The sequence below is a fragment of the Quercus robur genome, chromosome 9, assembly GCF_932294415.1.
Source record: "Quercus robur chromosome 9, dhQueRobu3.1, whole genome shotgun sequence".
Taxonomy (NCBI): Eukaryota; Viridiplantae; Streptophyta; class Magnoliopsida; order Fagales; family Fagaceae; genus Quercus; species Quercus robur.
The window spans coordinates 46,115,251-46,129,874 of record NC_065542.1 but is presented as its reverse complement, the minus strand read 5'-3'; the positions used below and the strand labels follow the sequence as shown (position 1 = coordinate 46,129,874).

At 32.5% G+C, this 14,624-nt stretch overlaps 1 protein-coding gene across 1 annotated transcript; it reads right to left on the bottom strand.

The window, feature by feature from the left end:
- Nucleotides 1-3,184: 3,184 nt before the first annotated feature.
- LOC126698702 (GDSL esterase/lipase At4g28780-like) lies at nt 3,185-8,804 on the bottom strand. Its single transcript, XM_050396091.1, has 5 exons — nt 8,484-8,804; nt 8,223-8,350; nt 6,815-7,057; nt 5,059-5,311; nt 3,185-3,783 (listed from the first exon to the last, which is right to left on the bottom strand). Exons 1-5 carry the CDS (start codon nt 8,719-8,721, stop codon nt 3,551-3,553), a joined length of 1,095 nt encoding a protein of 364 aa, XP_050252048.1. The 5' UTR covers nt 8,722-8,804; the 3' UTR covers nt 3,185-3,550.
- Between the last annotated feature and the right edge of the window lie 5,820 nt (nt 8,805-14,624).

Below are 14,624 nucleotides of genomic sequence, written 5' to 3'. Positions count from 1 at the left end.
TTAAAGTTAGAGAGTAAGGGTTAGAGAGATGCAAACACAAGGACAACACCGACACGTATTATCGAAGAGGAAACTGAAGAACTCGGCGAAAAACCTCTTCACCGCCCTCCAAGTGGTAAAATGATCTACTAAAGAATACAGTTGGGATACACGAATAACAATATTCCCTCCAAGCCTAATCTACCAAATGCACCTAAGTCCTTTAAGCTTCTTGCTCCAACAAGGTTAAGCCTAACCGTGTCTTCTTTAGCTTTTTGGATCCTGCAATAAGCCCATTGAATCAACCAAGTAAATTGGTTATCTCTGAACTGCTTCTCAAGTACCAAAATACCTCCTCACTGATATGGGTATGGTGAGATAAGGATTTGACTAAAGAACCTCTCAAGGGTATGTTAATGGAGAGGGTGAGAGTAGAGGAATTTGAATAATCAAATGTCTAAGATTGTGGATGAGTCAATCTTGGTTTTCTCTAGGGTTTCTCTCACAAAAATTCTCTCTGGAAGCTCTCTACATTTCGTGGGTATAAGGGTATTTATAGTAGTATACGTGAAGAATGTGAATTTGTGTATAAGGGTATTTCTCTCTGGAAGCTCTCTACAATAGTGCTCCAGCTGTTGTGACCCTTCAACTTCCTGCATGCTTTACACGTGTGGCATTTTGGCGAGTTGCCAATCGCGAGTCACTCGCGAGATCCAGTCGCGAGAAACCTTCCAATGCACACTCACGCTTGAATTTCCTCACACTCTTTCACACACAACCCTTACATAATTCCCACCTAAATACATGGTATCTAATTGTTGAAATACAGGCAAATTTAGCACGAAATAAAGCCAACACATGATTAAATAATTTCAACCTTACAAAAAGAATTCTTCATAGCATTTTAAATATAAATGATAATGATAAGAACTTTTTTCTTCTTCTTGAGTTTTGTGTTGTTTAGATATATGGTTTAGGTTAGTCATGGCCCCCCTAAAGAAAACTTTTTTGGCTCCGCCACTGAGTCTACTTGTGTGTCTGAGTTTTTTGCTAAGGAGGATGCCCTGTATTATCTTGTCGTTGAAGCTACCATGCCAAGTATTTTGGTGGGGGAAGAATCAAAGGATGAGTCTAATGGACAGGAGTACTTATGGCTGCCATGCCGAGTATTTTGGTGGGCGTAGAATCAAAGGATGAGTCTAATGCACAGGAGTACTTGCGGGATTGTTCAGAAAATGATATTTTTATGGTTGAAATTATGGAACTATTAAATAGTGATCCTCTATGCAGCATAGATTCAGTGCTGGGTTTTGGTTAGGGTGCAGATCAACTTGGATTGGAGATGTTTTAGTTGGTTCTTTACGGTTATGTCACTTATAACACACTGTTCATTGGAGTGAGCATTGGAGGTTTAGACTTTATGTAAATGTCTAGTTTTAGTTGGTATATATCTTATGTGGGGGCCAGTTAGCCAAAAGGTACTATTAAAACTGTACGTATTGGGCCTATGGCCCAATCCGAGGATATTTACTAGTCCGGGGATGGTCAAATAAGGTTAATATGGGAATGGTAGAAGAATTAAGGATTGTATATGATAGTCTAAAATATGTCTGAGGAGAAATGTCATATCGGAAATGGAGATCCGAGGTCAGTAGGAATGTCCTATCATCCTGAACATCCTTCAAGTCACAGTTAGAAGTCAAACATTGGATAAGAGAGGAGTAGAGGAAGGCAACAAATATCTACAAAAATTGCTATCTCCACATTAAATGCCTCCCAGCTAACTCTCTGGCCGCATTAATGTAGAGGTGATACCTGAACAGTGGTGAAGCAACCTTACAGCTACTAGTTGAAGGTTCTGAGAGGTGTTGGATGGGACAAAAAGGAGTTCCTAGAACCTAACCTACACGTGTGTGATGAGGATGATACCAAAATTATAGTATATAGCATGGAAAGGTGGCCTAAAAAAGGAGAGGATCGGAAAACCAAGAAATCTTTGTAATAATCTTTTAAACTCTTATAACCTTGATCATCAACTTGACATTATAACATAGCTCCTCGGACTGTGTCGAGGACATATTTTCTTACCTTACTTATGTTTGATTCTCTTAAATAAACTATTGTTATTGTCTTTCTTACTGAATAGAACTAGTTCTTTCACCCATACTCTACAAATTCATTGTTTGGGCTCGTTGGGCTAAAACCGAATCCTATATTGGGTCCAATCCAAATTCAGTCCTTACATCTTACTTAGCAAAAAGTTTTGGTAGGGGATTTTTATATGCTTACTAATTCTGTTTTAAGGTTTAGACATCATGTAAATGTCTAGTTTGGTTGGTAATAGTATTACTTATCAAAAAGTTTTGGTAGGATATTTGTATAGGCATACTTATTCTGTTTTAATCAATAGTTGTTTTTCTGTTTCATTGGAATAATTTAGGAATAGAAGTAGTATAGCATTAGGTTCAAGTATTGTACTGAAGATTCAATGGAGGATAATAGCTGTCAGCCGTTATATTATTGTTCTATTAAACTTAATACAAGTAAATTTTCGTTCTTCTTAATGTAGTTTTTTATTTGTTTTATTTCATTGTCTCTTCCCCCCAATTCTCAACAATAAAAATCTGGCAATAACTATAATGCATAGATGGCAATAATTATAACATGTTTAACATAAGAGAAATACTATGCTCCCAAAAGTTTCATAACAAATTTTAAGTGATAAATTATTATTAGTGAATAAAAAAAGTATTTTTAATGGTGAGTCCAAATTAAAACAAAAAACAGCTTGTCACTTATGATTAATTTGTTGTAAACATAGCATTATCTATAACAAAATTGAAACCAACTATATGATAGGCAAAATATAATGACGAACTTTCGTGCTCATCTTTTTTTTTTTTTTTTTTTTTTTCTATCTTATTTATTGGTCCAAAGAAATCACAAAAGAAAATGATCAACAGGCAATATATCAATGGTTTCTTTGAATACACTTGCTATACATCTCCCATAAATAAGACAAATAAGAGACATGAATATTATTGCATCTATACATACATAGGGTTCACCAAACTAGCATTTTTATTTTAACTTCAAAAAGGATAGACTTTGAAGTTCAAAATTTCAAAGAACTTTATTTTCTTCCAATTAGTAAATTCATATAGTAAAGCCTTAAAGGAATAATAAGAAATAGGAAAAATAAGGGTTCACCAAGCTATTAATAATACATTAACATTATACAATCAAATTCCAACCAAGCCACATAATATGACGTGATTGTGCAACACAAGAAAATCAGATACAATACAAGTACCGCATAAGTGCACTGCCACAAGTTGCAGATTTACTAGGAACCACATCTCAAAGTCCATCAATATTTATATTTAAAAAGTTGCACAATTGAGATATGAGCCTTGTACCTTATTGCCTATAGACTGTACTGATAATCCACACCAGCAAACATGCATTCAAGGGGGTAGAGAGTAGAGATCGACACAGAAAAATAAGTACATTGGAACCTAAATATATAATTTCTTGAAGATTATTAGTTATATAATAATAATACTAGATATTAGTTCTTGGAGTCCATGGCCATAATGGTGCTCAGGTTCATTGGGTTCATGTACTCTGTGGAACCAGTCATGATCTGCTGAACAATGAGCCGGTTTGCACGCTCCGTTGGATGGAAAGGATCCCAAAACACATAGGTGTTCCGGTTTGGGCATAGGTTTGACAGTGGATTGCATGTTCCAAGTCCATTGTAGGGGCCTAGGCCACAACATGCTACTTTTGATGTAACAAAACCTGGTCCACCCAGTGAGAAACATACAATTAATTACTCATTTTCCCAACCAAATATGCATGGAGAATGAAGTAGAAAGATAAGAGCCATGTCACAAATTGCTGATATATGGCCAATCAAAATAATAGGATGCATTGGGATTTAGGGAATTAAAATCAAGGAATTTTTGAAAATTATATAAATTGTTTGGTATAAAGGTTAATGTAATAGATTTAAAATAATATTTTACCCTGAATATTTTAAATTCTTGAATTAATGAAAATTCAAACTATAAATTAAAAAAAAAAAATCATCTTTTCAAATACTTTCATGAGTTCCATTTCCACCCAAAAAAAAAATCATTATAGAGATTGAATAATTGGAATTAAAAAAAAAAAAAAAGTTTATTGGGTCCCTATATTATTGTTTCTCTTTTAGAGGATATATTCATGAGTTTTACTATTTTTTGAAACGTTCTAGTCTTTTTCATGATCACCCAAAACTATCGACCTTTAAATAAAATAAATTTTTTTAAAACATAAAAAATAAAAAACCTATTGATCTTTGTACTGTAGCTACGTTGCAAGTATTAACTGCCAATAAACTATATTGTATTATTTGTATATACACCTGTCAATATATTTTCGCCAACCTCTTTTATAGCTAGGTTGAAGAGAGAGAATTTAATTTGAAAATAACCCTTTGATATTAGGGGAATACTTTTATCTTAAAAATGATTTTTTTTTTTTACAATTTTTTTTTATACCAAATGACGTGAAAATTCTACAAGTTTCATTGGTTGCGTGGCCTTCTTCAAGGTCCGGACACAGGAGGGCCAGGACCGTACACCACAAAAAAGGTTTGGTGTTTTTTTTTTTTTTTTTTTTTTTTTTTTTTTGAGGATCAAAACCCTTGAAAAAAAGTATGAAAAACCCAAAAGAATAAAAAGGTCTAAGGAGGTTAAGTATTTTTTTTTTTTTGGTAGTGATACATGATATAAATGTAGAACGATTATAATTAAACTAATATATACACGAGGAGGATGTACTGAATCTTCTGATAAATATATATGTGTAAAATAATATGCTAGTTACAGAATAAAAGTTCACATCATCAGCAAATAACTAATATAAAATTTAAAATTTCACATTATAGTAGGTCATGTGTGATGAGGTGGTCGAGTATTTTAAAAATATGTTGTGAAATAGTTGTGACCTTTTTTTGTGTCAGTAATATACTAATGTTACTATATATATGAGAGGGGAGGGGAAGGGTGCAAATTAATTAGGAAAACAAACCATATGCTTGGGGGTTGGTGATGATGTTCAAGTTCATATTGAAGGCATTGGCAAAAATAAAGACATTTGAGCCTAGTTCACTGTTGAGTTGTTGAATCATTTGGGCGAGCTCCGGGTTAAAAATTCCTGCAGCCTGTTGTAACTCTGGTACACATTCCCCATTTCTGCTCCTCATGGCTAGCTCTGCTGGTACACAACCCAGTGGCCCAGTTCCTGTCACCATTACTCTACGGGCTCCCAGCTCGTACAGACTCTACACTTTCACAAATGGGTGAGAAAACAATCCCCACCAAAGGGCCCAAACAAAATAATAAATGATTAAATAAAAAAGAACAAAATCCAAACATGCATAAGGGATTTTTTTTTTCAATAAGATAGAGAGGTTCTAATTAAGAATTTGCTGAACTATTTTTGGTTTAAAGTAAATTTCATTTATTTTACAATTGAGCACTTGTAAGTTTTAATAAATTTTAAATATAACACACTTGTATGAATTATGCCCTTTTTTTTTTTTTATCAGATCAAAACATTAATTAGTTTTTGGTGTAAGTGACTAGGTGAAGTTCAAATTTCATAATTAGATTTTTTATTTTTTGGTATGCCAGTTGAACTAAATAAAATATATGGGAATCGATTAAAGAAAACTAATAAATTATGAATTATCACTTATCATTTTAGGATAATTCATTTTTAACTTATGAAATATGAAAAATAAAATAGATATAAGATTGAATGCAAGATCGCTTATATATGCTTTATATCATAAAGCTTAATAAATTATTATTTATTTTAAAATTTTAAATTAATAAAAGATGAAGAAATTAATTTTTTGAGAAATTAATTAATGTTACAATAACAATGAGTAAGTCTTGGTCTTATATAGCTATCTGTGGTCTTTCTTTGGGACAACAGTGCATGTAGTGGATGTCCCCCCTACGCTAGTGTATGCACTAGCTTTACTTGTATGACTATATTTGGCATCTTAATAAAAGTTTTCTATCGTTGAGTTCAAAATAAAATTTAAAAAAAAAAAGAAAAAAAAAGGGGGGAGTAAGTCACTTAAGAAAATAAAATAATTGAATTCAATAATTTGATTTTGGATATATGGTATTTGACCAAGTCTGAACATTGATTTCATATCAACCACATTGATCAGCCACAGAGATACGGCAATAAAGGGAAGTGGGTTTTCCAGGGTCTTTAATCCAGGGGGATAGCGAAAGATCAAAAGAAGTTTTTTTGTTTTTGTTTTTGTTTTTTTTTTTTTTTTTTTAATTCTTTTAAATATAAGGAGGTGGTATTATCATCTGTAATTGTGAAAAAAAATTAATGCTTCTACAGTCTACGTACACTTATTGTGGTCTTTCTTCCCCTGCTAGTTGACCAAAATGTGGCCCCAATTGCATGCATGGTTTTTAGAAAAAAAAAAGGTCCTCCATCTCTGACAAGTCTTCGATGTGTGTACCATATCTATGAAACAATTAAACACTACTAGGTCCTCACCCACCAAACATTTATTTCGTAAATAATTCAACACTCCCCCAGATGTATTCATCCAAAACTCAATTTTCTCAACGTAAAGCAACAAACTCACTTATATGCATGCAATGTTAGAAGTATAAAATTAAATAATTAAATTTACTATATTCAAATAATTAAAAAATTTTGAGACAATTAATAATCTAACTTGCAGAACAGAATATGCTAGCTAGCTAGGATTTTGAGAAGAGAAGGAATTTTTATTTATGAGAATTACCCTTAGAATTTTTCGATACTCAGAGATGATGTAACGGCAGTAATTTGGGATGGAGAATTGGCGTGATCTTGCTGAGAAAGGTGTCAAGAAATAGTTGTTAACAAAATCGTTACCACCAAGTGTAATGAGGACAAGTGCATCGTTCACTAGCCGCTTAGCCTGGGCTTGTCCGACTTGCGCTCTCAGCCTTTGCTGGTACTGTTGGAACAATTCAAACTGTCTGAAGATTCTTATAATGTTCACCTGCAAAATGCAAAATTTTGATTCACTACTCATTATTACTTCATTAAAAACTTAAACCTCAAAGGAATGCTTGAAAAATTGCTGCACGTACAAAACTTAGGACTGGTTGCCAAACGGTGTCAAAAATTTAAAGTAACCTTATACTTAAGTAGGGGATATTTATAAACTATATGACCCAAGAAATTCTACAATTTTTCTGAAATCAGGTTTTTTTGGAGAACATAATACGATAAAAGTTGTAAACTGTGTTTGAAGTGGAGTTATTGTATGTCTATCGTTAGCCTCTATGGTAGAATCAGTTAGAAGCTTGAGAGGCAGCAATTTATCCTTGTGGCTGCTCCAATTTCGAATTTGGTATTATATATATGCTCTTTTGACCAGGGAACCATCTATTACAATATCAAGTTTTAGGCGTACATATATACAAGCTCATATGTACATTTCTAATTCAAGCTCTGACATACATATATCCACTTCATAATCTTCTTGGTGGGAAGTCAAAAGATGAAGGCAACTTTGGAGTTCGGATTAGAAAAATGTCTTTCAGTTCCACATGACAAAGTTCCATATTTTCACCTCTCTTCTTTTCTTTTTTCTTTTTTTCTTTTTTTTTTTTTGTTATTATATGTCTACATATGAAGTGTCTATTTGGATGGTGATTTTTGTTTAAAATTATTTGCTTAATGGCTAGAATATGTTCAAACCCTATAAAAAATGAGGTATTAAAATGTTGTTCATATAAATAAAAATAATTTAAAACTAAAAGAGAAGTTTCTCAAAAAAAAAAAAAAAATCTAAAAGAGAATGTTATTGAGAAGTATACAAAAATAGAACTAGAATTGGGACAAAAATTCTTCTAAAATCACTTTATTTGCTACAACTTGCTAAAGTGTTTTCTCCTCCACTCACAATTAACAATGAATAATTATTATATACTTTTAGAGAATAATGACATAGTGCTATCGCCTTCTACATTTATGGTGGAGTACCATAAATGAGAGAGGATCATTATGTCACTGTATTTTAAAAATAATTAATAATTTTTAATAATTTTCAATGTTCTGTTCAATATGTCAAAATATAACAAAAGTTATGTTTATAAACTTTTTCTAGACATTAAACAGTGGAAAAGTTCCAACTCAAATTTAGTTAGTGTTGGACTTACAAACTGAATTCCGGTGTCGTTGAGGATTCCAATGCCAGCAGAAGCAAAGTTGGCACCAACAAGCAGTTTTTGTCCTGTGAGTTGAGGACTCAAGTATGGTAATGTGCGCTCTGCCCCCATTTGCTCACCTAAATGTATATATTACACACATTTTATTATGTTTTATTAATTAGTTCAATGAAACACATTCGTACGAGAAAATTTTGTTTAAGCTTAGAAAAGAGATATGAAGTGAAATGGAAATTAAAACAATAAACTCACTGATAATGTCAGGAAGGTTCAAGCCATTGGAGAATCGGCCAGTTGGTCGGTGGGTAGGATAGTCTATACCATTTGGTGGAGAATCGGCACGTGCAGTAGTTGCTAAGTAGTTGTTGTTGCCGCTATCTACTAGAGAATCCCCAAAAACAAAGAAAGCCCGAGCTGCCTCGGCTTTAGGTGCAACTGTTACTACTAGGACAATGGTCAGGGTGAGCATTATAACCCTAGGACTTGACATGGTCAATAATGTGGAGATTTCTCTCGCACCCAGCTCTCTCTCTCTCTCTCTCTCTCTCTCTCTCTCTTATTATTAGAGGCTTCTGGTTGTGAATGGGAGAGTGGGGATAGTTTTATAGGGTTTAAGTTTTGACCTTTCTTTTCCCCCCAAATTTTTTTTTTTTTTGATGTAATTTTTTAGAAAGCCTAATAAATGGGACTTTTCTTCTGTTCATGCATGAGAAGGGGATGAGGACAAAAATGTACAAAAGCAAAGGCTTAGAAGAAATCTGGGTGGAAGTTGCGTAATTATGGTAGTGGAGTTGTTGGCATATAATAAATACCCACTGTTCAGAAGATGATTTCTTAAATCTTTTTTAAAAAATGATTTTTTTTTTTTAAATCCAATATTGATAAAGTTTTAATAATAAAATTGTTTTGTGTGAACTTATATTGACATAACATGTTAGAATTAGAATATCATTTAATTTAAAAGTTTAAGCCATAAAATTAGGATCCATCAATCTTATATAATCACTCAATTTTGTTGTCACCACCTGTGATGAGACATTGAGACTTAAGTACTCAACTACGTGAGAGAGAGGGACAAATCTTATCCTAAACCGCACGGTCAAAATCCATCTATAAGAAAGTTAATTCATCAGTTAAAACGGAGTAACCAATTAGTAAGAAAGATCTACACACATGACCAATATCAATATGCAATTTGGCATTTGCTTCTAGTGGTAGCTCCAAGAATTTTTCTCAAGGTGTTTCTTAAGAAACATAAATTATATAATCTAATAAAAAGAGAAATTCATATATTGACAACAACAACAATTAAAAAAACACGCAAATATATAAATTTTACAATTGCCTTCTACGAGTTTTCATATTTTGAAATCAGTGCATGATAGTATCATTATCAATAATACAAGCTACATCTCTTTCAATGTACACAACCAAGCAATCATTCATCCACTGAATGTGAAACAAATTATGGAGCAAAATTTAATTTTATTAGTAAAAAAAAAAAAAAAAAACTAAGGGTGTTTTCAATTTTTTTTTTGAAGGGAAGACAAATAAAAAAATTTAAATTATTATATATAAAAAATAAAAAATAATAAAAATTAAGGACCACCCTGACCTTAAGGTAGTGCCGCCCTGCTTGCTTCTCATTTGTTCTTTTGTGGAAAAAGAAAATGCCCATTATTGCACATTAACATTAGAGTTTAGTGTCAGCGTTAACACCGACCTCTATGCTTGAAACCCTAGTGTCTGTCGGCCTGAGTTAAGTTCTTTGGTGTGTCAAGAATGTCAACTTGGCCAATTTCAACATTTAGCTGACTTTCGTGATTTCATCGGGAAATTTTTCAATCAAACAGGTTAATGATGACGATGCGTCGGTTTACACTAGTTTTTTACACAATGTCTCTGGAGTCCAACAGCTCGTAAATGTATTTGCAACTGCCTTGCATGTCTCTACGACCTACGTACGTTTTGAACTCCATTATATATATGTCAACGTCATGCATCTCCATCATCATCTTTGGAGTTTTTGCTTTGAAAGATATAATTAAAAGGACAAAAATTTGAATGCATAAATCCGTGACTGAGGTTGTGATCTCCTCTCTCTCTCTCTCTCGTTTAATAACAATTCTAGATTAGTCCTTGAACTTACTTTGTTTGGTCAGGGGCTTAAAGACACATGGTCATTCGTCATAGGCCACGCATTGTAACACCATTCAATGAACTATCTTTAAGCCTTCCACCATAGAGTAAGCCCTGCTTATTTTGTTAAATCCAGGAGTTTTTGATATCAGGAAACCCCTACAAGTAAAATTGTCAGGCGTGTTAAGTGAAAAAAAAAAAAAAAAAAAAGAAAAAAAAAGAAAAAAAAAAAGAGAGGGATGGGATGTATATATATGTGGAGACAAATTTATTTGAGGAGTAATGATAAACACAATATTTTTTACAATTGTTAACATGGTTTATTATGATTAGAACATTATTTTTATTTGTGTCGACCATTTATATTATTTTTATTATGTACCAAAGTCAACATTGTGAAAAGGCTGCCTACAATTTATCTCTAGCACAACTTTGGTCGGTTATAACTTAGAATGAAGATTTCTATAAGCCTTGTTGTGATCCACTCATGATTCGCTTAAATATAAATAGCTACATAAGAAAACGACTTCAGCTAGGAAAAAAGGGGAGGGCCAACGCTCTGCGTGTTTGTTAATTTGTTCTCCAATGTCAAATATCAAGAGACAAGCTTTTTAGTACCTCATTTATGAAAGATGAAAGTGAAACTCTCCAAGTAGTTGGGCTCTACTAATAGCCTTTTATAGCCTTATAAGACATGCATTACAGATCATTTAAGGGAAAGGGAAAGGAAAAAAAAAATGGAAAAGATGGTGGACTCCCAACATTCAATGGTCATATGTTTTCTGTTCGATTTGTGCAAAAAACCTACTGTTCGTTTGTTTTAATGAAAAACATATTCTGAAAAACAATTTTTATTTGAAAATTTTAATCACATATAATGTGCAAATAAACTTGTAATAATAAGAATATAGTAAGATATATATATATATATATATATTTATATCACCGTAGTACACTCACTTTTTTAAAGCATTTCACAGCACCACAAGAAAATATCAAAAATATATCTTAGTCAGTGTAACGAGTTCTCTAGCACGATGCTCTCAAGATATAACAGCCAGCCACATACACTCTAAGCTCCATGAATTTGCAGAGCAAATGTTCAACTAGAAGAACACCATTCTTTGTCCAGCAACAATTCTCAAAATATGTACAATTGTAAATCCCTTTTTTTATATACATAGATATTTTTATAATATATATATATATATATATATATATATATGGTGCAAATAGGTACATATATAGGCTCATAAAATCACTCAAGAATAATGAACATTATCACCATATTTTTTCTTATGATAAATATAATTATTAGAGAAATGATATGTCGATAACATTTTTACAACAAATCTTAAGTGGCAAATTGTTACTAGTTGTTATTGTTAGGGCAAAAAAGTAATCTTAATGTTAATTTCAAATTTGAACCAATAACAACTAATCACCTGTGATTTGTTGTAAAAATGTTGTAAACGTAACATCTCTCTAATTATTATTATTTTAATGGTACGAGTGTCTAGAATTAAAGATTGGAGTTATTTGTAATACAATAACTCTCCATTTCAAGCAAAAAGGCCAGATGATAAACAAAAAAATTCTAAATAAGTATTCATATAGTATTAACAAACTATTAATCAAAACAGATACCTAAAATCATTATTTCTTAATACATTAAAATGCATCTATCTATCAACAAAAACAAATGATACAAAACACCATTAGTTTTTTTTTTTTTTAAATGAATAAAATTTATCGTGTTTTGGATTGAGAATTCACATGGGTTTGTTTAGGGCTTATACCTTTTTTTTTTTTTTTTTTTTTTTTTTTTTTTTTTTTTTTTTTAAGGCCCAAGGCGGCCAAGCCCTTTTAAACCCCCTCCTAGATCCGTTCTTGATACACATAAATATTTAAATTTATTTGTCAATTAATATTAAAATGCATCAACAAATATCAATGATCACTTCCCAATATTAACGATTTGCCTTTAAGTGAAGTAGCTATATGCGGTAAACAGGAGCGGTAAACAGGAGAACCAAAACTAAGTTAAACACACTTTTAAATTTAGTACTCACAGTGAAGGGCTCATAACGTAGCGCTGGCGTCACTCTGTCTAGGACAGCAACGTGTGGAGCGAAGCCATCACGTGGGTTAGGGCAGTGAAGGGCTCATAACGTAGCGCTGGCGTCACTCTGTGTAGGACAGCACCGTGTGGGGCAAGCCATCACGTGGGTTAGGGCTCATATAGTCATATTATTCAGCACCTCCCTCAAATATGAAATAGTAGTAAGATAAGTGAATTAATGGCCGCTGAAGTAATTTATATAAGACAAAACTTAGATAACAATATTTTGAGGTGTGGTTTTTTAGGTTTATTTTTTATAAAATTCAACTATATGAATACTTAACTAAAAATTACATTTTCATCCTATAAGAAAAAAATTTACATGACAGAATTTTGAAATAATACCTAAGTATAGTACCTAAATCTTGTTCATCTATATATATATATATATATATATATACATGCGTTGATTAATTGCTAATGTAATAAATAAAGAAGGGAGAATGCACTTTTGCCTTATTTTCGCATGACGTAGGTCCCTAATCATGTTGGCTGATGAGGCTTATAATGTGATTAGATATGGCAAAACGGGTTAGAATTTTCTGACCCGACCTAACTCGACCCGAAAAATACTTAACCTAAACCTAATTTTTTTAACCTGAAGCAAAAACGGGTTGACCCATGATTTGATTTGATTTTTTTGCAAGTCAACCCGACCTGGCCCGAATAACCTGTAACCTAACCTGTTAAAAAAAATTCGCTAAAAAAATATTTATACTACGTCCTGATACTAGGTGCATAAAGCACAAAGCACCATAACCAAACTAATAGTTAATAAATTACATGACAAGACAATAGCTTCAACCATCACATGCAATTTGACTATTTGAGGGCTTCACAACTAATAAAGCTTCAGCTCCACTGCCTCCATAGACATTACATGAGAGAATGAGACAAGACTTAAACAACACAACACAACCATTAAAAAAAAGAAAAAAAAATCTAATTCACTTGACTAGCTTAGCTGTAGTCCAAAGCCAAAGGCACAATTCACAAACATGAAAGAGTGAAACACTGAAATGTGACATTATTAGCTTCAGCTTAGTGTTTTTTTTTTTTTTTTTTTTTTTTTGGGAATGATATTATTAGTAATGTAAACTTAAAATATACTTTTTACAAGTTTGCTATCATGTGTGTGAATGTAGAAGCAAACTCTGGCTTTCTATCATGTGTGTGAATAAATTGTACAGCTGTAAATCAAAATGAATGAATGGAGGATCTAGAGACTAAGCACATGAATTGTGCTTTTGATGAGTTCACATCAGCACCGTAGTGTCCTTTGGCTTTGGTGAGGAGCAAGGGAAATCCCAATTCTTTAATATTAGTGTACAATGCATGTGCATGCTATACGTGTTGGTAAATTACTAAATTGGATGTATACATCAACTGATTGTACTCCATTATAGTTTGTCATTTTTTACTTGCTACCTTCATTTTCTCTTCCTACTTTAAACAGATCGAAGATTATACCAAAATTAGCTTCTAGAAAGTTGGAACAAGAGTTACACCAAATTTGGGTATCAAGTGTTTAGTGGTAATTGGTAACAGTATCACCAGTGAGAATTTTATTACAGTTGAGAAACTCATAAACGATTAACAGATTGCATCTATTTCAAAAATAAATAAATAAATAAATAAATAATTGTTTGAAAAATACAGATCAAACCGACCCGACCCACGACCCAATTGACCCGCGACCCGACCCGCCCGTTTTGCCACGTCTAAATGTGATGATGACTACGGTGTCCTTACTATCCGTCGGCAGCCGCTTCCTAAAATAAATCACATCTTATGGAAAAATAATAATTCACATCTTAAAAACAACTTTACATCATCATAAAACAAACATATCATAAATATCTATGAAAATAGTTATGTTAGTCCAAAGTGAAATAAATAAATAAATAAAATTATAATCTTATATTAAGAACTCCACTGGAAGGGAATTGTAACACGTAAAAAGTGAGTAATTTTTAGATACTCGTAGAGCATGAAAAATAGTGCTTCTCTCTTATATTTATGGTGGAGATCATTCATTAAATTCATGGTGGGGTCCACTATGACTTGAAAGGAGATAGCACAATTTCTCTATACTCTAAGAGTACCTAAGAAATTTATGTAAAAAGCAAGAT